The sequence below is a fragment of the Parambassis ranga genome, chromosome 5, assembly GCF_900634625.1.
Source record: "Parambassis ranga chromosome 5, fParRan2.1, whole genome shotgun sequence".
Taxonomy (NCBI): Eukaryota; Metazoa; Chordata; class Actinopteri; family Ambassidae; genus Parambassis; species Parambassis ranga.
In genome coordinates, this window is record NC_041026.1 from 21,675,691 (window position 1) to 21,699,014 (window position 23,324).

General features: G+C 39.1%; 2 protein-coding genes across 7 annotated transcripts in view; one reads left to right on the forward strand and one right to left on the reverse strand.

Moving 5' to 3' along the window:
* dnai1.2 (dynein, axonemal, intermediate chain 1, paralog 2) lies at positions 1 to 21,145 on the reverse strand. 3 transcript variants are annotated; one of them, XM_028405659.1, is made up of 22 exons: positions 20,969 to 21,145; positions 19,091 to 19,125; positions 18,948 to 18,992; positions 18,760 to 18,858; positions 18,584 to 18,664; positions 18,256 to 18,382; positions 17,975 to 18,027; positions 17,709 to 17,864; positions 17,481 to 17,540; positions 17,231 to 17,359; positions 17,036 to 17,123; positions 16,800 to 16,917; positions 16,634 to 16,677; positions 16,290 to 16,537; positions 16,008 to 16,097; positions 15,779 to 15,857; positions 15,533 to 15,612; positions 13,374 to 13,522; positions 11,356 to 11,455; positions 8,354 to 8,536; positions 5,330 to 5,468; positions 1 to 79 (listed from the first exon to the last, which is right to left on the reverse strand). In XM_028405659.1, the coding sequence occupies exons 1-21, from the start codon at positions 20,976 to 20,978 to the stop codon at positions 5,367 to 5,369; spliced, it is 2,076 nt and encodes a 691-aa protein (XP_028261460.1). In that variant the 5' UTR covers positions 20,979 to 21,145; the 3' UTR covers positions 1 to 79; positions 5,330 to 5,366. The 3 variants fall into 3 exon arrangements, with proteins under 3 accessions (XP_028261460.1, XP_028261459.1, XP_028261461.1); XM_028405658.1 differs by lacking the exon at positions 1 to 79 and having other exon boundaries at positions 5,303 to 5,468; XM_028405660.1 differs by lacking the exons at positions 1 to 79; positions 18,948 to 18,992; positions 19,091 to 19,125; positions 20,969 to 21,145 and having other exon boundaries at positions 5,303 to 5,468; positions 18,738 to 18,776.
* fam219aa (family with sequence similarity 219 member Aa) overlaps positions 20,326 to 23,324 on the forward strand; it is a 9,231-nt gene continuing 6,232 nt past the window's right edge. For all 4 annotated transcript variants that reach the window (XM_028405665.1, XM_028405661.1, XM_028405663.1 and 1 more), the window contains exon 1: positions 20,326 to 20,574. In XM_028405665.1, coding sequence (XP_028261466.1) covers positions 20,515 to 20,574 — 60 coding nt within the window. In that variant the 5' untranslated portion in view covers positions 20,326 to 20,514. The remainder of the gene's footprint in view (positions 20,575 to 23,324) is intronic.

Below are 23,324 nucleotides of genomic sequence, written 5' to 3' on the forward strand. Positions count from 1 at the left end.
GGTGGTAAATGTTTGGGCTGTAGTTATAGTTTTGGCCTGTAGAGGGGCCTCAAGCAATATACACTACTCCTCCCAGCATCTGACAGCCAGCAATGAAAAATAATCAGGACAATAATTAATATATTAATGGCAAATGTAAAGAGTTTCAACTACCTTCAAAAACAATTTGGGGTTATGTTTGGGATTTAACTTAAATTAACTTAAATTTAACTTAAAAAAAGTCTTTTTAAGTGAATTAAATACTAACTAAATTACAACCACCTTAACTTGAAGCATTAATATTCCAATTATATTCTCAGAAAGGACTTAGATTAACTCTGACACACTGTCTCAAATAATATGCACTGACTCTGGTTCACTACATAATACAGGTCATTATGACTAACTCAACTACATTCGCCTTACTTTCTTCGCTGCAGATGCTTTTAAGCCTTGACTACATCTGTACTTAAGCTGTCCATATAATAGTGTTACACACTGGAAGCTCTGCCAAAGTGATAGCTACGCAGCACAATGTAGGTTGTACTATTGATCTCAGATGCCAAAGAGCAGACCTAATGTCCTGATTTGAAAGTACTTCTCCAATTTGTGTGCTTCAAACAATACCAATGCATCACTGCAAACCTCCTGTGACCCCTCATGGCTTTCAGGGATGATTATTCACTGAGCACTGATCACATTCATGAAAAGGGTGGGGACGAGAAGTATAGCAACAGGATGGAAAAACACAACAAAGCCTGGATGGAGAAGGAAAAGTTCCAGTTTTGGAAACTGTATGAAGTTGCTTTGTGTTAAGTGTGCCATTAGTACCCAAAGCTGCCTCCTTTACTGAGTCTTAATTTGGGCTCTTCACATAATAGCTCAGTGTGATCGCCTCTGTTTTCAGTCCTGTGTCAAACAGCTGAAATAATTTGTTTAGCCATACACTGCAATGCAAGGCGGAAGTCATTGTTTTGTCTGACAGGCGGCTTTGCTTGTTCTCCGTAACAACCTCTGCACCCCCTCCTCCTGTCTGCAGCAGGAGCTCTGTGTAATTACATCCAAACCGTTCCCCTCTCCCCTACGCTTGATATCACTGCTGACATCCACTAGCACAACCCCTCTACCCCTCCCCTCTCTCTCTCTTCCTGCATCTCTGCTATTGAAGAGCTCTCTCTCGCTGGCAGTGTGCAGTCCTGCTTCGTCTTCCTTCATGTGTGTAGTGCAGCCGAGCAGATGGAGAGGAAGAGGGAGAGTGGGAGACAGAGATGAGAGAGGAGGAAAGAGTATGGCACACAGCTGAAGAGGGAACTGTTATCTGTGTGAAGATGACTGATTCTGACACTGGGATATGCATTCAGAGAGTAAACTGTTGCCTGAACCTGTCAGGTAAGTGTGCTACAAGTATAAATGTTAAGACTTTGGCATGTGGCAGCACAGCATGACCAAAGAAACTGGAAAGTAAACAACATCATAGCGATATAAAGCTGTTGTTTTGCACAAGCCTGGAGGTGATGTGCTTCTTAAAATGTGACATAATTAGGCAGTCTGTTAAAAGATTATGCACAGGGGAGAGTTGTAGCTGTGGGTGCTGCATCCTCATTAATCACCAAGCGGAGGCTCCTCTCCACCTGGGGGGGTTGAAAGGCTGCACCACAGCCAGTTCAGCTCCACCTGTCATACTCAGGTTACTAATAGAGGGAGTATGAAGTAAATGGAGGCAGGGGGCTGGCTGATGAGACATCACTGTGAGATGTTGAAATGTGTGTGTTTATAAGCTCACATGCAGGATTTGCCTTCAGTGAGTAACACTGTGAGATATGGAGAAAAAAAGATTTAGCGTTAACTGATGGGAAGGAAGACTGTAAGAGTGGGAAATACTGCACGTCTGTGAACCACAAGGTGTTTTCACACAGGAAACACAGTATTTAGCACTTGAAAATGTGGAGCAAAGATCTGGAGAGACGCCTGCTTTGAATAATGACACTAATTATCAAAATGCAATACATCCAGCGGCACAACACTAACACTGAAAAAGACACTTGTTAAAAGCCTTCATATATATATATATATATATATATATATATATATATATATATATATATATATATATATATATATATATATATATATATATATATATAATCTTTTTATTGTTCATAGTTTGTATAAATTCAAAGTGGTGAAAAAACAAAACTACTAATAAATAGAACATGTTTTTGGTTTTATTCACCTGCTAAGAGCTATTCTAATGTAAATTTAGTGAAATGCTAATTGACCAAAATCAGAATATAATGGAGTGAATTTTACTTCCTGGTATTGTGCTTCAACATTAGCATCTGGAGCATCTGTACTACAGATGTTAATTTGAAGGATTGTGAAGAAAGATGAGAACATGAGGTACTTAGACATGCATGTGATTTAATAGGTAACCTGTTTTGGATGAATCAAAGTGCACAGTGCAGTGCAGCGCATATTACTTTCAAAAAGAGGACTGCAGTATTTGCTGCCTTCAGATGGCTGCAGTCACTGGGAGGGAGCCCTTCTTCACATAGCTTCAAAAAGACTTTTGTAAAAGTCAGATCAAGGCCACATTAATCTCATTACTTCCACTACCTTCCAGTCCATCACTCCTGTGCTAGAATGACACTTGCCATGTTTCAAATTTCACAGGTACATTTATCATAGAAGTTTCCTTCTTCTATTGTCAAAAAAAAGATTCATGAGATATGGGAGTATAGCTGAAGTGCTCATTAATGATGCTGATAAAACGTGATAATACTTTCATAAAGTAATGCACTGTAGTCACTATACATATCTCTTTTGTTTGTTTTTGACCAAAAATAATTAGGTTAAGGATCTGACTAAGACAATGGAATGGAATGATTCATAAGTGCTAAAACAGTTCAGATACGTTCATAGTAGCATCTTTGTACATGTGCTCAGAAAAAAAAGTATTCTATGTATTTTTTCATTTTTAAAATTACCACAGGACATTTGTTTCTTTATAAGAAATAAGTCAGTATTATGCCCCCTGTTGACGTGTGTATGTACAGTTTATATGCAAGTAAAGCACTGAAAAGCAGGCGAAAGCAGACATCTTATGTCCTATTTGAAATGATTGATATGCTAACTGACTTACATACATCATGTTCTATCATCTTCAATTTTATGGATCTTGTGTTCAGTTATTCATAATCATTCCATTTGTCCCTCTCTTGTAGACGCTTGCAGACATTTACTGGACTCAGAAGCAGTGTTTTGATAGTGTGAAATAATCACTGTCAGAGAGTGCTGTGAGGCTCATCTGTATGGTGGAGTAGTGGTTTGGTGCCCTGAAGAAGCCATCAAGATCTCATTGGGGATACAATAAGTCATGTTCATCTATGGGCATAAAAATGACCTTACTGAAGCTACAACAAATAAACGGGAACTAAGGACATAATGGAAACTGCTTAACATCTAATATTGGACAATGCAGTCCTGTCATCACTATGGAATCTGAAGAAAACAACACAGGACTGTCCACGGCAGCGTTGGTGGCCATTGCCTGCAATACATTTGTCGCCATCCTCCTTCTCCTCCTCTGTCTGATCCTCTACAGAGCCTGCAGGGTCCCCTCTAGCCCAGAAAGGCTGCCAGTGCTGGCTCCGAGTGAAGCAGCAACCCAGCAGATGAACGAGCACAAGTACCTGTTGACCTCCTGACTGCAGAAGGATGAGTCAAATGTAGCAACAAGCAATGACCTCAGTGTACTCCTCCACATGAGAGGGGATTGTGGCAGGACTGGCACTGACTGCAAGCAATAATAAGACTAGTGCTCCTCGAGTTTTTGAAGTCAGCTGCCAGTCTGTGGCTCAAAAAGATAGCAGGGATGAATTGCGGTGAAGTGAAGAAACTATTTTTAAGCAGCCATCACTTGCCAAATCTGGGAATGTCGTTGTCAATGTATGTGTGTAATGCACACATAAGGACATGACCACAAGGACAGAGACTGATAAAGAGGAAGGCTCAGTACACAAAGAAAGACTGGGGTATTGATGGAGGGTTCTAACCTCTTATTTCATATTTCAAAAAAAAAGAGAAAGCACGTCTATTGCTGAAAACAGAAACTGGAGCCTATGCGGTGTGTGTGTGTGTGTGTCAATGTCACTCATGAATATCAGCGAACTGTGAGGCATAGCGCCTTGCTGAGGGTGTTACATAAGGACTAGAGAGGCTTAGATGAAATGTGTGTCCTCTTCAATACAGCCCTCACACTGACATCTGCTTGTGACTGTCTGTGATGGACCACTCACTCTGGACTGAATCACAGGATGCAGAAGAATTAACTGGAACCCTACAGACGGCAAACAGAAACGCGTTTCCCACATAAGTAGTAACATCTAAACAGCACTGCTGGTGATGCACATTCTCTGTATTGGAAGTGTCCAGTAAAGTTAAAACAAACACATTAACCCATTTGCTTAACATTGTTACAACAATGAAGTAACTGTACCTGCAGCTGTAATCTCACAATATGATCATGATCACTTGTTACACAGTAACAGGATTTATTAAGAGTTTTCTCCACATGCACCAAAAACCCCTGAAGCTGCTCTGTGAATCCAGTTTCATCATAAATAAAGGCTTGAAGTCAATTGTCCATTATTACATAATTTACTCCTCCTAAACAGAGGCTGCAGAAGAACAACAGGATCAGGAAAAGTTGTGGAGATGCAGACGTTGCTTTGTGTGTTCACAAGAAGACAAGACGGGCAGAGAAAGTGAAGCAGGAACAGGAAGACAGACAGCTTGGGACACTGTGGTCCAGCTGAGCCTTAGAGCACTGGGTGGTACTTTACTGAAGGACAAGATCATTATGACGCGGAGGAATGAAGAAAAAGGCAAAATAAAGACATACAAAGTGAAGTTCTCCCTGTAGGTGGGATATTAAAAAGGCTTGTAGTTCATCTCTGGACTGGAGCCCAGGACAGAGTGTGCCAGCCAGGAAAACTTGTCTGGATGTATTCCATAATTTATCTCCCTGTTCACGTGCAGTAAATATACCCCCCTACTTCTTATGGTTAATTATTTGTACAATACATATAGAATGAATTGAATAAATCCCTGAAAAGAAGGTTGGCCAATACAGTAGAGTCTGGTGTTGCCTGACAGACATGTACCAAGTGCTGCAGTATTAATAGGTGCATTTATTCATTCATAACGTAACTTATATCAGGAGACACATGCTACATTATAAAACGATCTAATAACTACAATACAAACAGTTTTCTCTTTATTGTATCATTTACTGCACACACTCAATAAACAAAGTGGGGCTTTGATGAATGAGAATGAAAACTTGTACCATGCTGCAGTTTGGCAGAGAAGTCATGGTGGTCCTGTTAAATGCTGCTTTGCTCTGGTTCTCTCAGCAGACTGAGGAGCTTCTCCATCTTGGCTACTTCCACTTCTGGACCCTTAGGCAGCTCCTGACCCTTCTTGAGCTACAAACACACACACACACACACACACACAGAAATCTGAATTATTTGACCCTATAGTTACACAGCAGTAAGAAAAAAAAACAGCAGGTTTTAACAGGAGGACAACCAACAACACAAGCAGACATAAACTGAAATGGACACAAGGTCAGAACTAGCAACCTGACTGTACTGTATTATATAACAATTTCTATCCACCAAATTGTGACTTGTCCTTTGAAGACAAGGGGCTGCCATCTAAATGGCACTGTTCTAACCTAACCTTTCATAGTTGTGTTGTGTGTGCATTAACTCCTCCTGCGTATGAACAAACATAACCTTCTAAGGTTCATCATTACTTCAGTGTTGGTGCAGGAGTTCATTCAACACAGAAACACAGAACACACCTGTTTGAATAAAGAAGCCAAATAAAACAAACTCACAGCCTTGCTTTAACCAGAAAATTCCATCAACTTGACAACAAGCTGCAAGTAATCTCAACACAATCAAATACAGACAAACCCCAAATACTCACACAAGAAAAATACATAAATGCGTGTAAAAACTGGCCACCATTATGTACCACTGCATTAATGTAAGTTATAATATTACAAGATGAAGCACCCAAACAACCAGGACTCCTGGAGATTGTTTATACTTTTTCTGCTAAGATATCATAGAATTATTTTATTGCATATAGTACTCATCACAAAGATGGCAGAGAGCATAGCAGTAGTATAATCACTTGTTGAATCTTCCTTTGAAATTTGGAAAGCTGTCTGTATTAATATTTTGGTGCAGCTATTTTGAAGTTTGAAATTGATAGGGACAGCTGTGTTCCCTGAAATGAATCAGCATCAAATCTCATTGCAACATAATATCACTGAAGGGAGAGAAGACAAGCACACAAACCAGCACTTATCATTGATAAAACTTTAACAAACGTATCACAATCTCAAAATCTACTGTCTCAAAAAGTGAAAAACAGCAGTAAAACCCAAGAATTGTTCTGTCGCTTTGGCACCCTGGATATATGTACACATTTCTCACCTATATTTTAGTGCTTTAGTTTCTGGCACCCTACACCTAAACAAATATAAGGCTATTATATCATTTATATTCTACCAGGAAATGGTGAGTATTTCATAATGCTGCCTTTATACTGCAATGCCACTTGTGATTTGTGGGCAACAAAGAATGATGCTGCTGAAAAGAAAAGAAAGATGAGACACATTCATAGGGAACAGAACAGTGTGCTGTGGTGAACGAAAATCAACTTTGGACACTGTCATGTGGGAGCACACATAACTCCTGAAAGTGAAGGCACACACAGTACAACAATAATTAAAATGTTAAAAGAGAAATATTTAAATTATGACAGTTCAGGAGTGTTGACAGTGCTTTTCCGTTTTCTGACCGTATTTGGCTGAGTGCATTTGGGATGAAATCTGTGGATGAAAATTTGAGGGCCAGCGGACAAAAGAGGCCAAGCTGGGCTATTTTACAGTATCCAGGCTAAGAAGATGGACTGCCTTCATTGAATGCCCTACAAACATGTGATCATAACACACTTGCATAGTCAAAGTTAGGACTGCTAGGCCACTGTGCTAGTCTTTTGCGTAAATGAATGGGCCACCGTGCTCATTGTGCCAGTTTTAGTGGGCTAATATGCCAATTTTACGACATTTTATTGAAAATATTTGCTGTGGGTGTTTGTGCCTGATGCTGCGTTTCACACTGGGTTTCAAAAATGCTCTGAGCACTGTCAGCAGTGCTGAACTGAACAATTATTTCCCAATTGTATGCTTTAGGGCTGCAGTCTGAGGTCGCTAATGAGGTAGCTGTGTATGTGTGTCTATGTGTTGTTAAGCCGTACCCATATAAACTGTGTGTGTGTGTGTGTGAAGATGTTTGTGTGTATTAGGGTTGTGCAGGGTGTTGTAAAAATAAACATAGATTTCTCTGACTGTTATAATTTCTTCTACTTTACATGCACTGATATGACCAACACAAAGGAACAGTGGAGAGGTTGCAGAGCTGACTCTAAATGGGCTCTGATTAAAGTGTTGTGACTCAGTGTGCTGTTCGGTTTCCTCCAGTGTTTAGAAGGACTGCAGTGATTACCCCACAGCTCATTAACCATTGTCATCAAAGGCAACACAGCCTTCAGGGACTCATCAATTGCAAGTGGACTAAAGAGGAAACTTCTTTTACAGCTACAACCTGCTTTAAATACAGAACCCATCTTTTTTTTTCTCTTTGTTGTCATCTATTGTCTCTAATATTTGGCAGGTTTGACAGTGTGAGTGAGAGGACATATGAAGATTCATGCCCTCACCATAGATACCTTTTAAACCCAGACAGCTTTGTAATATTCTTCAAAACAACTCTCAGAGCGAAATTGAAAAAAGGTAATAATCTTTTTTTTTGCTTTCTGTAACAAGCTTATCTAATTACAAAGAACAAACCACTCGCTGCCTAATTGTTATGTGGCATAAGTGAGCAAGAAAAAAAGAAATTCAGATGATTAGTGATGCTAATGGAGGGGTGGGGGAATGAGGGTCTTGTTATTTAGTGAAATTAGCTTGAGGTCAGAACCCTGCAATGAATGAATCATCTGATCTGCTTTCATTGAGGTGGAACAAGTGGAAGTTATGAATAATGCAAATGTGCATCCATGTGTCCACACTGTTAGGTGCTATATATGGTGCAAAGAAGGTAGAACATATACAAGTGCAATTACAACACTCGTAGAAAATCATTTTTAAAGTTCCATTTGTGTGCAAGAATTACAAAGGCAATGTAGCAACAGAGGAAGGAGAGAAAAGCAGCAGCCCTTCCTCACTGCTTATAGGCAGACAAATTACCTCAAATGGTAGTAATGTACAGTAGATAAAACCTGTTCTTACCTTGGGCTGTTTGCGGAGGTTAGGAGACAGTTTAAGGCTGGTGACGTAGCCTCGATCGTCGCCCAATATGATGATAGGATGGATGGGATTAAACCTGATGTGAGTCAGCTTGTTCTTTTTGGCCACCACTACCTGCTGGCAGACAGCCTCATATTTGTTGATGCTGAGGTCAAAAACATGAACCTGAAAAAGAGGAGTCATCATACCAGTGAATGTGTGAATGTGTCATGTTTATGTTATATTATATTTATGTTATATGTTATATATTTGAGAGCTAGAGTAAATGCTTATTTATTTTAGTAAGTGCACCAAACCAAGCTTTTAGAGACTGCCTTTTCATATCTCATGTGTCTTTCATGTATGGTAGTGCATAATTCTCTGGAGCGATGCAAGTCTGACCATCTGGTGAAAGGAAGTGTGCTCTCAGTAATTCACGGAGTGTGCACACGTGTTTGAATATGCTGGAAGGCCTATGGTACAGTCTTCTTTATCCACAAGGAACCACATCACAGATATTCTTCTTTCAGCTTGATGTGCATTTAGACTATCTGTCGACAACAAATGATCCCACTGCAAAGCACAGCCCACTCCTTTTATCAGAAGGATGACTGTGCCTGTGCTGCTAGGGTTCACACTGTTGATGCGTATCAGCGCCACACAAAGCATCACATCATACTCTACCAGGGGATGACTTTCTGTAACCTCTTTTCACTACAGCCATTAACTACAGCACTGCTTATATAGAAGCACTAATGTAATATTAGCCATGACTGATTGCAGTGCACACAATAGAGGCAGGGAAATGCTGTGGTGACTTTGAGCCTGTATATGCCAAATATATATCAGCAGGAATACAGAGACATACACAGATCTTATTTTATGATTTTTACTCTGCTAACTAATAGTTATAGTGATAACAGATGGACAAAAGGTTATGTCATAAAAATAATTAATTACAATTCTGTCCATTTTTTTCTGCGTTGGGCTGATGTTTGTCAGATGTAAAAATGATCTGATAGGTGGACTAAAATAAATACATGGCAATTCAAGTGCAAAAGGTCAAGAGGAACAGCACAAAGAGCAAATATGGATGTAAAGATAACTTGGGAATAAGCCTAGACAACTCATTATTTTATCCTGCCACTTTATTTCCTCCACAGTCAGTTCAGATGGAGAGGCAGGGACAGAGAGAACCAAGAGAAATTTGTTTGCAACACACAACTCAGTGTCACTCTTACACTTCAGTCTGTCAGGCAAGTCATTATCCTTATGAACAAATGTACACAAGCATGCACAAACACGTACACCACTGTGACATTTTGCAGCAGCAGGCCAGGTCGTCATCAACAGTGTACACACGTCAAGGAGCACCAACTCATGCTGAGTCACTTGAACTCTATCGGACACTCAGTCAGAAAATGACACACAGACTGCCAGCAGGCTGCTGTCTTGAATAAAATATTACCCTTATTATGCTGGATTAATATCCTGAGCTGGTATCTTACTTGCTTTCTATGGACATCAATTCACAAATGCAAGTATTTGATGACAATGCAATATAATACAATACAATATATAATACAATATAACTGCAATGCAACAACAAAATAAACATGGTCTATTGAGACCTTGTGAATATGTTCAAAAAACCTCAGCCATTGGAGCAGCAGTAAATGTGCTATCATGGTGACTGTGGGTTAAAAAAACACATAATAAGGTTGAGTAAATGCTAACTACATATCAAATAAATGCTAACTACTTTTTGGCATGCCACGTCCGTAAAACCACACTGAACCATTATGAGCTCCCTGGACCAGGCACACTAACCTTGATGAACTACATTTTTATAATCCTGTGCCCCCTTCTGCTTTCAAAGAGGAGGCTATTGTGCTTGATGTACAACAACTGAAGAATGTTTAATTAGCTTTTTAAATGGTTGCTGGAACCTAATTTGATCTAGTTTCAGATAATGAACAACATGAGACATTATATGCCTTCTAGAAAAGTCACATCCTTTTTTGTGCATACAGATATTTATAATGAAACCAACTTTTCATGTCATGCTTATGTGCTGTGACCTCATTTTGTGTACTATAAAAAGGTGCCTCCTTGTGCCTGTGGTGCCTAAAACCTGGCACTGGAGGTGCCAAAAGGAACACACACATACACACCATCATCATCATCATCAACATAAGGTGTCTCTCAAATTGCTCAACTCTCATTTCCTCTCTGTCACTCGCACCCGGCTTCACTTGGCACACTGGACAGGAAATGTGTCAGACACAACACAGTGGACTTTTATAGCGTGGCACAGACTGTGAAGACAAACAGATGGGGACAGCCTGCAGCCATAATAAGGAAATATGTGGAGATAAGCAACACAGCATCCACCAAAATTACTTTTGGCTGGAATCAATAACCACTGGCAACGAAAAGAAAGGCCCTTCGTAACCAGAAACATTGTTTGAACAAACGTGATTGCCTGAAGCTGTCCAGAGGCTATAGTGAAGGTTTAGCAGGCTGAGTCTAAAACTATATTAGCAGGAAAATAACAACATGGATATCAGGTGGTGGTCAGACAAGCTGAAGACAAGAACAGTATGAAGTCATGACCTTAAAGAATAGCCTGTGAATATACCACATGAAAGGTCTGAGGCTGGAATAATACTATAAGACTATAAGAAGCTCAGGCTGTGTGATTTGAATGTTGAAAAGTAGTATACAACTGAAGGATGATCAATATGACAGATATAATGCTTAAAGTCTGATAAAGACTACAAATATGGCTGCTTTGTATGCTTCTATTGATTGTTGATTGAATTATATTGAAGATGCGGTTTTTGCATGCACAAAACACTAGATAAATCCAACACTGTAGCTTGAGTTCCTGGACTGGCATAATGAATCAGAACAACCTACTAAGGAGGAAATGGTGAACTATTACTGGAAGGCTAGCTGTGGTCTGGTTGTAAACGTAAAGAAAGAATTTGAAAATCTCTTACTCTCCCATTTGTTGTCACAGCAGCAAATACAGTGGAGGAGTAAGGCGACCAGGCAACATCTCCAACAGCGGCATTCAGATCAAAGGTGAACAATGGAGTGCTGGAAAACACAGACACACAAACAGAAAAATGTAACTAGTCATCATACAGCATGAATATTAATGTGTCTGTGATATTCAGTGTCATTTACAAACAATGTCTACAGATAAAAGAATCTCAGCAACCATAACACACTTCAAACTTTTGTGCATTTTTACATTTAAAATGATACTTCATTTATATAATATCCAAACTTTTCTTCCTACAAGTATCCAGTGATGGAAAACAGTTTATCCATAGTAATCAGTCACAAAATGTCCTCATCAGACTTTGGCACAGGAAAGTTACACGGATCAAACAAATTGTTCTGTTTTTCCACATTATTAACTTGTGGAACACCACTGGAAGCAAGATGAAGAAATGAAACATAACAGCCGAGACAAAGTACCTACTCTTCAAATAAGAAGGAGGCAAGAAAGGGTTTGAGGTGTACAGTACAACATTAAATAAACTTATATATGCATTTTATTTTCAGACTGCAGGTAACTGCTGTTTCATTTAATAAGGCAGGACCTGATTACATTACCCGTGCCTGAGATGGGTTTTTGCAGGCACGCAATACAAAAACATGCAGATATTTAGAATATTTTAACAATACAAAGTTTTTTTTATGAATAAATCTCTGTTCTTGGGGAATATTTTATCATAACTACACTATTTTGATGTGCTTTCACAGTCAGATAGCTGTCATCAAGATTTGTACAGAATGCTGGCTGCCAGCCACAATGACAACCTTCTTAAACTACAGTGCACTTATAAATATGAATACATTTAGACAAGTTTTAGTGTAGATTCTTCACAAACTGCATGAGCACACACCAGAATGTGCAATGAACCACACTTTCCATTCTTGCCATTCTTTGCAGCAGCCTCTGATATGACAAACTGTGTTATTGCTGCTTTGCCTGTTTTATAATTAACATGTATAGGAATAGATAATGTCTAAAAAGTAGTTTAAGTGGTGTTTTACCTAATGACACTGCACATACCTTAAATTCAGTGTCAGAGCAATTAGCATTACTCAATTATTTGAGTTGACAACACTTCACTTCATCTTCTCTTACTAGAAACCACTCAGTTCATTCAGGTCTGCCTACCATCATCTTAGTTTTACAGGATATAATTAGTGCCAGCAAAATAGCAAAAAGTAAAGCTTTCCCATGTCTGAACAGGGTAGTAAATGGTTTATGAAAACTTGCTGATCTGTGTTGTTTCCTCCTGGACACAATGTCTTGTATCTTTAGCATGTTATAGATCATACTTGAAAAGCTGTCTCTCATAAAGGAAAGATGATTACTATCATTATTCAGTCAAGCTGCCTGTGCTGACAAGAAGTGGGAGGCACTGTGTGTTAGTCAAATAAGGTAGGGAAATTATGCTGGGCCCATGGCACGTATAAGAAGAATATGAAGATTCATTTGCAGGATTATTATAGAAAGATTACAGAAATGATGATTGTTTCTACTCGAGTGTGAAATGTACAAAAATGTACAAAAATGTCAGCAGTGTTTCAGCAGTGATGAGCATATAAACCAACACTAAATTGTAGTTGTTGTTCTGTAACCTTTTTTTCCAGCATAAAATATAAGACTGACTTCTTTTCTGTCTTTACATGACTTAATTTTTGACATCAGCTGTAGTCAGTCACAGAACAAGTGTATAATCGCTCTGCAGTTTACCACTGGCCAACACTGACAAGTATGTTTAATGAGACACCCAGTTTAGCCAGCTGTGACAGAGATAGAATCCTATTCACTGTGATGGTTTGTACAACATTGTAGTTTGTGATAAGTGGAACAACAGAGGGAAATTTACCTGGATTCTGATAGAGGATGACAAATTGTAATACGTCAACTAAAAACTAGATAAAAAAATGTAATCAAAATAGCCATTACAGTGTCAGTTTAGCTGACTCTTACTTGATGGTATGGTCCCAGAGTCTGACTGTCATGTCTGAGCTGCAAGAGATGAAAACATTTGGATGGTAGTGGTTCCACTTTACAGCATCCACTGCCATGCTGTGGGCATCATATGTCTCCAGGAACTGGCTTGAGTACGTCTTGGAGCACTAGGGAATGAAGACAGTCTTGATTTTGACAAGAAGGTGAAAAAAAACAAAAGCTCATATTTTTCAAGTTTTGTACCTCAGCTTATCGAGTGTTTGTTGCTGGGGGCTTGTTAAAAACGTATTGTCAACATTTACTGTTAAGAATGTAATAATGTCACAACATCAAAGACTTACTGAAGAGACAGTTCCATCTAATCATCTAAAATCTTCTCTTAAAATCTAAACATATATTTACCTAAAAACCTCACCGAAGCAACAGACCTAAGGTGTTTTAAAACACGCCAAGTGTTCCACTGCAGGGATAAATGAACTTGACAATTGGGGATAAAAACAGATTTATGGATTGCGGGGACAGCTGTTGGAGTTCTGTTCACTGACAGCTTGATTGTTGACCCGCAGCTAGGTGAAAGATTCTTAATCAGTTCTGTCCTGAGGTTTCTGTGCCACTAAACCTTGAAGTTGACAGATGGAACATATTTTATCACACACCGGGCGTGTGTCTGTCAGCAAGTCTGCAAGGAGAGATGGCAAGTAAGGGGGCTTAACAGGATGGCACCAAAGGTGTGAATGTGCACTTTCTACTAGCACAACAAGAATACTTAGATATTGTATATTCAAAGATATGTTAGATTTATATCACGCAGGAATTAATCTTAACCTCCTTTATCTCACTGACAGTGTATTCTCTTTATGGCCACATAAGGTCCTCTTCGCTCAAACGCTACATTTCATTTTTAAAGCTTAATTTAAATGTGGATTAGCATTAGCATTCGGTGAGTGGTTTAAACAATTTTATCTAATAGAGTGAGGGTACAGGAACTTGGGCTTTCATGATTATTTTAAAGTAAGAAGAACACGAGGGAGAAAAGCATGAAGAAGGAAGGAAGCCAGCTGAAATCCCCCAGCTGTCTGTGGTGGACAGAGAATGTGTCAGCTTAGAGAGACATTAAATGCTAAATGTCAAGCCTGAGGAGCTCCGAACAGGCCACACAGACACAAACAAGTGCACAAATGGATCACCACACAGATACACACCAACGCACATACATAAGCATTATTAATAGAAAATGTGCAGCTTGTCGACCCTGTGTGGTGCAATCCCAGCAGGATATCTGCAACTGCACCACAAACAAATGAGTTTCCATTTTTCAGAGCAGCTTCTAGGAGGCAGTGTAAAGTCTAAAGACTTTATGGTTGCTGGTACAGAAAAACATTCCAATTTTTAGTCTATGGCTTTGCTGAAAAAGCAAAACAATTTTTGAATAATTTCAAGGTCACCCTAATAATCTAAGCTAGCACAAGAGCAGTTTGGGTTTCATGGTTGATCATGACAAAAGGGTCAGACGTTATGATATTTACTTACTTTACTTACAGATAACATGACAGAATTTGGTCTGCCTTCCCTTCCTGAAATAACTACATTGTTTGTAGCCATTTACTCATTTCTAACCGGATACTGTACACTGAGTGCTTATGCCTTGATCAACCCCAGCTTGTTTCAGTGCCTTCACTTGTGAAATAATTATCTATAGTGACACAGTTGTTTTTGTCTTGGCTCATGTAAAGGCGAACTCTTTTGCAAGTATAATTGTGACAGTGAGGGGAAAGGAACAAGGAGGGAAGATTTTCCAGACTCAATTTACGATCAGTGCACTGTACAATGGAACCAAATGCAGGCGATAAATCATCTTATCATCTCTCTTCAGCTCTTCAAGTTCTTAAATGAGGTGAAAAATACATAGTTCCCTATTAATTAATGCTTTTTAAAAGCACTGTCATTTTATAGGTACAAGATTAAATTATATGCATACTGTAAAATGCTAATGTTGTTACAGTATACATATCATGCAATGTAATCAAAGTGTATTGTCTGCACGCTATTGTATCACAGGGTTTACTGCAACTTCCTTCCTCCCAGTATATTCAACTGCCTAAATGAATAACATGCCTAAAGTGATTTTATCAGTGATGTACAGCCAAAGATTGGACAGTGAAATTCCTTAAACATACCTTGTGTATTTTTCCCTCCTCAGTGCCAACAAGGAACAGATAGTCGATCTGTTTATGGAAGTCAAATGAAGTACCACACGCTGTGTACAAGAGGCAGAGAACACTTCAATTAGACTTACACTGTGAGACACCAGTCTAATATACTGGATTGAGGCAAATCTGAAATCAGTTCATCCTCGAAGGCCAGCATTTTGTACTATTGTCAGTTGTTATCAGTACATTCATGAGATAACAGTGAATCCTTACTGAAGCTGTGTGGCTGTGCACCTTCTGGTCCATCAGAGACAACTGACAGCCTGATGATGTCTGTATAAACAAGCTCATTCTGCAATGATGCAAACACACAGTGATGCAGTTGTGGATGTATACAGTAAACACACAGAAAAACTGCAAATGTGAGTTAACAGGTAACACAAAAAGAGAAACTTATGAGCCTTATACAACAGTCCAATAAAATAGATATCTCTTGGTTAACCTTGACTAGTGTCCAGGATACAACTCGGCCATCAGATGACACAGAATAAAAGTTGTGGTTGTTGTCCATGTCATCATTCTGCCAGCACACCTGAATAAAAGATATTAGAAAATTGTTCAATGGAAAAATATATTTGTCATTAATGTAATGTTATTATTCCACATGTGGAATTCCAGTTTAGGGTAGCATTATAACTCAGCCATCACTGAAGCAGCTGAAATTAGAACAACACACACACACACACACTCCAGTCACCTTCTCCACCTCTGCCCCTTCTCTCACCTGCCAAACAGGGTCTGTGTGCTTGCCAGTCTTAGCTGTACTTTTGTAAACAGGCTCTGCTCCTGTCTCCTTTAAGTTGTAGACAGCCACACAGCCATCATAGAAACCTACTGCCACCAGGAAGGAATGTTGCTCATGGATGTCAAGGCACAGGACGCTGGAATTTGTGGCATAGATGTACTCTGGGTAGGAAGGGTTCTTTAGTGTGTAGAAGGCAACCATGCCATGTCCCTGATTACTGAAGTCATCTAGTTAGGAGAAGCAACAAACAAAGACAAGAAGAATGAAGCAGGCAAAGAGTACATTTGTTATATCATTTATAGTTTTACTATCATGTTACTTACATGATCCCATTCCAACAGCAAACATGTCCTGGTATTTGCTATTCCTAATAGGAGCAAGTGACTCAATTAGTAATTCACTGATTCTTGTGACTGCAAAAAGGATGATATTCACAGAAATTCCATCATTATTCAGAAGAAATATTAGCAGATGTGATGAGCAGCCTACCAGCAGAGGGCAGTAACAGACAGTTTTTTGGCTTTGTCATGCTGAAACTTCCACAAGGGGAGAAGGGTGCCTTCCTCGTCCCTGAACTTATCAGATTCATCCTCAAAGTATTTAAAATCTGTAAAAAAAATTAGGGATTAGAAGAGAAGGAGAAGAAGAAGAGACATGTGGAGAAGAGGAGGCAGGGCAGGAGAAGGGATGGGAGGAAAGGAGGAGAAAACAATTGAGTAACATACCTTGTGCTATATCATCAAATGTATTCTGATTAACCATTCGTTCAATGATCTTAGTTGCCTTGCTCAGGTTGGTGATCACGTCATCACTCTTTAACAAACAAAATGACAAATGAATTGATGCAACTGTTGCCTATCAACATATATTCATAATAAAAGTGATTATAGACTGACATAAGAAGTTAAGAATTACAGTACCAGAGTCTCCAGCCACATGTCCTTCTTCTTGCTTTTGTCATCATCTTTCTTGGAGCACGGTGCTTTCTGCTTCTCTTTATTTTTTTCCTGTTTCTGCAGCTCTTTGTGGTACGCATCATAGATCTCCCACTACCGAGAGAGCAGAGTTATTACAGTTACCCCACATGAGCACAAACATTCACTGATGCACAACAGAGAAAAAACAAGCCTGGTCTAAATGTATTTTTCAGCATGTCTGAGACTCTAGTACCTGATTAGCCATGGCAGAGAAGATGCTACGTGGAGGAGGTTCAGTCTGACAGCTTTTTTCCTGTAGGGAAATAAAAACAACTTCACTGACATATTAGTTGCTACAAATATTTTAATACACCCCATCAATATTGTGCTTTTTGTGCACTGCAATGTTAAAACCTATCATTTTCAAGTATGAGATATCTCATCCATTAAGCAGAACATTGGCAATACAGCTCCATCTTACCCTCAGTGGATTATTGAGTGTCTGGGAGGCCCTCTCACTGAAGTTGAACTTATTAGTAAGTTTTGGCCCTTTCTCGTCAGCCTTGGAGGCAGCACTGTCTGGTCTGTCCTCCTTACAGGCATCTTCCACATCCCCTCCGTCCTCTGCAGGTGAAGCCTATAGAAAACCAGCAAAGATAGAATTGTAGCATAAATTACAAATTTGACTGATTTACAAGGAATGTTGGTCAGGCCTTTGGCATATATTGTTTATGATGTAATACATACTTGTGGTTTTGTTTCCTCATCAGATTCTGCCTTGGTGTCATCTGCTGTATTCTCTGAACACAAATATGAGAACAATAATATTGAGTTTAGATATTAGTTTCTGCTTGACTTTTCTGCCACAAGTCAAAAGTGACATCTTGTGGCAGCAAACATCCACTACACTTCAGAAGACAATGTTATAAAACACATCCTGAACTACAGTATGGATAATATGAATATCCTTGTATACAAGAAGGTGTAACACAACATAGAACAAGGGTGTGGCATGTTTTAGTAACTACCTTCCGGAGGCCCCTTTTTGTCCTTCAGGCTGCGAGAATCATCAGAGTCTTGATACACGAGGCTGCCCTCTAATACAAAGTGAACTGCCATCTGATCCACGGCACTGATAGGCTTGAAGGAACGCTCCTGAGAAAAGTTGAGCTGGTTAAGTTTTGATAACTATTAATTGTAAATATTACAAGTGTTGTTTTCCTGCTTAGATGGCATCAAACACAGGTTGGGAACTCCTGGGTCTACTCACATCTGCAGTAACACAGTTTGAAGTAGATCTACCATAATCCCTGGTTATGTTTGCAATTAGTGATATGAGTAAAAACTAAATCTTACCTTGAAGCTGTATCGGACAATATTTTCAGGGGCATGTGGGTTGTTTGCAGTCAGGATCCTCGTGACTTCCTCTTTTAGCTCCTATACATATTAATATAAATAAGACAGGCAGCTTAGCATAATGTATGTCTGACTAACATTGGAAATGACGTACAAATGAAAAGTCCTTTTCTTACAGCCTCGGTGAGCACCACTTGATCTGGAGGCTTAATGAGGGCTTTCCCATTAGTCCACTCATCCCATCCATCAGCGATCTCCACGGCCTCTTCGTCATCCTGTCACGCCATATGCGAAAAACAATGTTGTTACTGCTCAACGACAATTTCCTCCAATCCTGAAACCAAAATTCAAACTTTAAACTCACCTTTTTCTTACTTGGAGCTTTGGTTGACTTTGTTCCAGGTGCCTTCTGAACATTTGAAACATGTTTGAAAACGGATCGCTATTAATGTAACATTAACATGCTAGATGCGTCACGTGCGTAAACTGTGCAGATGGTTAGCTTACCTTTTTTGCATAGGCTGCAGCATTGTTGTTAGGCACTGACATGACGGTAACAAGTCAGATAATAAATCGATAAAAAAGAAAAGTTTAACTCTTTAAACTCCGAAAAGGAATTCACACTCCAACTGCTGCCTGCTGCTGTATATTGGTTGCCAGGACAACCAGACGTTTCAACCAGGAAACAGGAAACAGGATATGGTTATAGGTAAATCCTATTATTAGTTTGATTGCCGCGTAGAGGACATTCCGGGTCAACTTCAAGTTTTTTTTAAAAAAAATATAGTTTTTCAAATATTAAGCAATTTCGGCGTCATCTGCCAAATGTATATCCTCCTACAAGTTTCAAGCTCTATTTAGCCTTAAAAACGCTCATGCTGCTCTATCAAACTTGTATTCAGAATTTTCTAATTCCGAATCGTTTCCACGCACCAGGCTCTCAAAGTTGGAGTGGTTTGTGACGTCTCCCCTGCTGTTACAGAGGCATACAAAGCAGCCATATTTGTAGTCTTTATCAGACTTTAAGCATTATATCTGTCATATTGATCATCCTTCAGCTGTATACTACTTTTCCACATTCAAATCACACAGCCTGTGCTTCTTATAGTCTTATGGTATTATCCAGCCTCAGACCTTTCATATGGTATATTCACAGGCTATTCTTTAAGGTCATGACTTCATACTGTTCTTGTCTTCAGCTGTTTCTGTTTCATATCTTCCTAATATTCAAAGATTTTCTACTTTTCAAAATAGGAGTTTCATCTTTTTAAATTCTAAACCGTGTTTCAGCAAATTAAATTCAGATTGCATCCAGCAATCCAGCAATTCAGAGCAATCCTTCACATCAGCATTTAAAGCAATGCTTCAGCTGCAGCAATCAAACTTGCATTTTCTTCAGGAAATGTTTTTTTCTAGTTTATTTTTTATTATTCAGATGTATAAATAGTATCACTTTAACACTATTTTTGTGCTACTTCATGAATACTTGTATTTATTATATATTTACTTAAAAAAAAGCTTTAAAAACATGTTATTTGAAATACTACTGGTCATTGTTCGTGTGTTTTAGCAAGAACAGCATTATAAAAAATATCACGTACGTATCAAAAATTGAGAAGAAATTATTTGTTTCAACCGAAACAAAACATTAAATATCATTTCTGGCAATCGTTGTGAGTTTGGTTCACAACGCAGTTACATCCGACCTGCTCTGTGATTGGACAGACTTGTCCTGAATATTATATGGACCCGGAAGTGGGGCGGTACTGCTGTTTTGCTGTCGAGTCACCTCTGTCAGGATGGAGGAAAACGAATTGCTATCATGCTGAATAACTAGGGATTCCGATGACCGAGCATCACAATCCGGCATAGTTAAATTACACTCAACTCAATATCTTTAATCGCCGTCGTTTCTGGGAATCTTTGCCAAAATGATGGAAGAAATCGACAGGTTCCAAGTGCCTCCAGTCAACGGAGAGACACAGCCTTTGGTAAGAGACGAAAGACAAAAAACACATCTTATGCAAATCGCTTTCTGTTGCATGGAAATGGAGAACATTATTGTTACGCTTGTGTGGGTTATCGTGACAGCTGTGTCACATAATCTGCGTGTGAGCTAACGGACAGCACTTTGCAGCTTTGGGACGAATTCAATCACTGGGATGGGTGTAAATCGACTATGTATAGTGGAAATGATAGTTAACATTGCTCTCTCTGATAAATAACTGTAGAGAGAATACGTGTAATAATAGATAAATAAATAAGGCGTCAATGTATTGTATAATAGCAATTCAGCTACGCACAATGCTAAAATTATAATTCCGGATAATACACGTCTGTGTGCGCTTGTTTACATCAATAGCTGACATAGTTCGTTGTTTTTACCTTTCGTCATTTGGTGACGTGTTACTTGGATCCGGATGGGTGTATTTGCTCTGAGTCCAGATGATAGCGTTGATTGGTGCTCTGTGTCCAAACAGATGTGAACAGAGATGATACTGCAGGCTGAGGCGTGACAGTTAACCTGAGCAGGCCCGTAGTAGAGTGGTGATTCCTCCTATGATCATATGACCAAAGTCAGACCTGCCTGTAACATTTGAATAGACATCAGTGTGACACAGAATATCTTACTTTCTGATGCAAAGTCGCAGCCATTGGCTGAATCACTTACTCCCTACACTACATGGTCACATGTTGAGCGGAGCTTTTATTTCAGAAATACATTATTACTGCCATATATAATTCTGATATGCCAACCCTTATTCTCCACACTTCAAACAAAGCAGACTCAAACAGCATTTGCCTTGGGGATTTAGGCGAAAGCAGACTTCCAAATTCTACTGTTCATAGTATATCCATGCTCCCAGTGTGGCAGAAATCACAGAATAACACACTTTCCCTGGTACAGAAAGTTTCTTTTATGCAGCAGTGATTGCTTTGATCAGTCTGCTCTCATGTTTCATCCAGTGAAATTTCTGTGGAACCGAATCCAAATTAAGATACTTAATGAGGATTGTGTCAGCGGTCAAAAACTCATTAAACTAAACATCTTTTTTTTTCCTTATAACTGAAATATACAGTGTCAGCACCACAAATACAATACAATGTTTGCCATTCAAACCCAAAACAGCTGTTTACCTGAACAATATCTGACTTTGTTGCTGTGGCACACATGGCTGCATTTTAATGCTAATATCTTCATTGTGGTTCCTAAACAACATAATTGTACGTGGCACCTGCCTCTTTGTTGGGAATCAGTTTCACACTAATAAAGCGGCTTTACATAGAATTTTGTGCTGAATGAATCCTTGTCTGTGGTACTTTGTGTTTTATTGAAATACGAATAATAATTTTTCCCCCTTTTTTGAATGATCACATTAAGTGTTCAATATCAGGCCGTTGTGAGGCTGTAGGCTGAATCTATTTATGGCCGATTCCCCCGCATCACACAACTCACACATAAGGATGGCATTTAGCTGTTTTAACGGTCACCTGATGTATCGGTCTTCACTGCTATTGGCCAATGGGCAGCCATGATGTATAATCCTAACAATCGCTTATGCTGTGTCAGCAACTTTGTGGCTCTTCATCATGAAAGGGAATCGGCAACAGGAGGACAGGCTGATGAAACTGATACATGGAGTTGTCATTTTTCTAATGTGTGTGAGTGAGTGAGTGAGTGTAAGACATCTTTTGTGTGCAGCTGTCGAGTGTAGGTGTACATGTGAAAGCATGTTGAAGGTCAGGGTGATGGACCATATTTTACTGTAATACAGAAAAATCAATGTATCTCTCTAAGTGTCACAGGCCAGCCCTACATCATTGTGGATGGTCAGTAAATGATGTCTCAGGACACTAAAGGCCTGTTACCTTTGTAAGAGGCCACTGCTTCCCAAAATACTTTAATTTAAAAATTTTAAAGGTTGATGAATCTTAAGCGAACATTTTTCAGCCACACTTTAAATAGTTAACTGGATTTTGTTTTTTTTTTTTTGTTTTTTTGGGGGGGGGGGGAAACCTGCTTGTTATGAGTTTGTGTTTGATTTCTTTTGTGGTTGCTTTGTGTTTCTGATTAGAAGCTTTCCAGTCTTGTTCTGGCAATAATGTTACTTAAAATGTTGCTTTTGCACTAGCCACACTGTGTGTCGCTCTGCTGCTTTGACACTTTGTTTGTTGACAGTTTGTTTTAATTGTGTTACATGAAAATCACTATGCAAAATAAGTGTTTCACTGTCCCTGCTAAGTTCTCATGAATTTTTCATCAGGCCCTGTGAGACTGGATAAGCTCTATTGGTCCTGTAGAATTGGCCTAAATTGGTGCAGTGTTTCTCAGTGATCCCATAAAAAGGTTTTGATGAAATGGATTCCAGCATCTCTGTGCCTGGGCCTATTTATGTTGTAATTCATTCATGCAGTCTTCAAAGACACTTGTGTTCCTACTAATTTTAAAAAATTTATGATGCACAAACACGCCTCACCCTGTTGTAAGTCTTTTAGGCATCTAACGTATATTTATACAATTAGCATACTTTTAACTCAGCTCTGGTCTGAGTCTACATGAATTTTCAACTTTAACTGTAAGTGTTTGAGCTCCAGTTATTTAATCACTCAGAGCATCCTTTAAATGTAGCAGCCATTTCTCTGGAGAGAATTCAGAGTTACTGAGAGCCTGGTAGCTTTCGTTCATGGGCCCTGTGGAGTCCTTCAAAGTGCAACAAGGGGAGGCCTGTAGGATCAACAT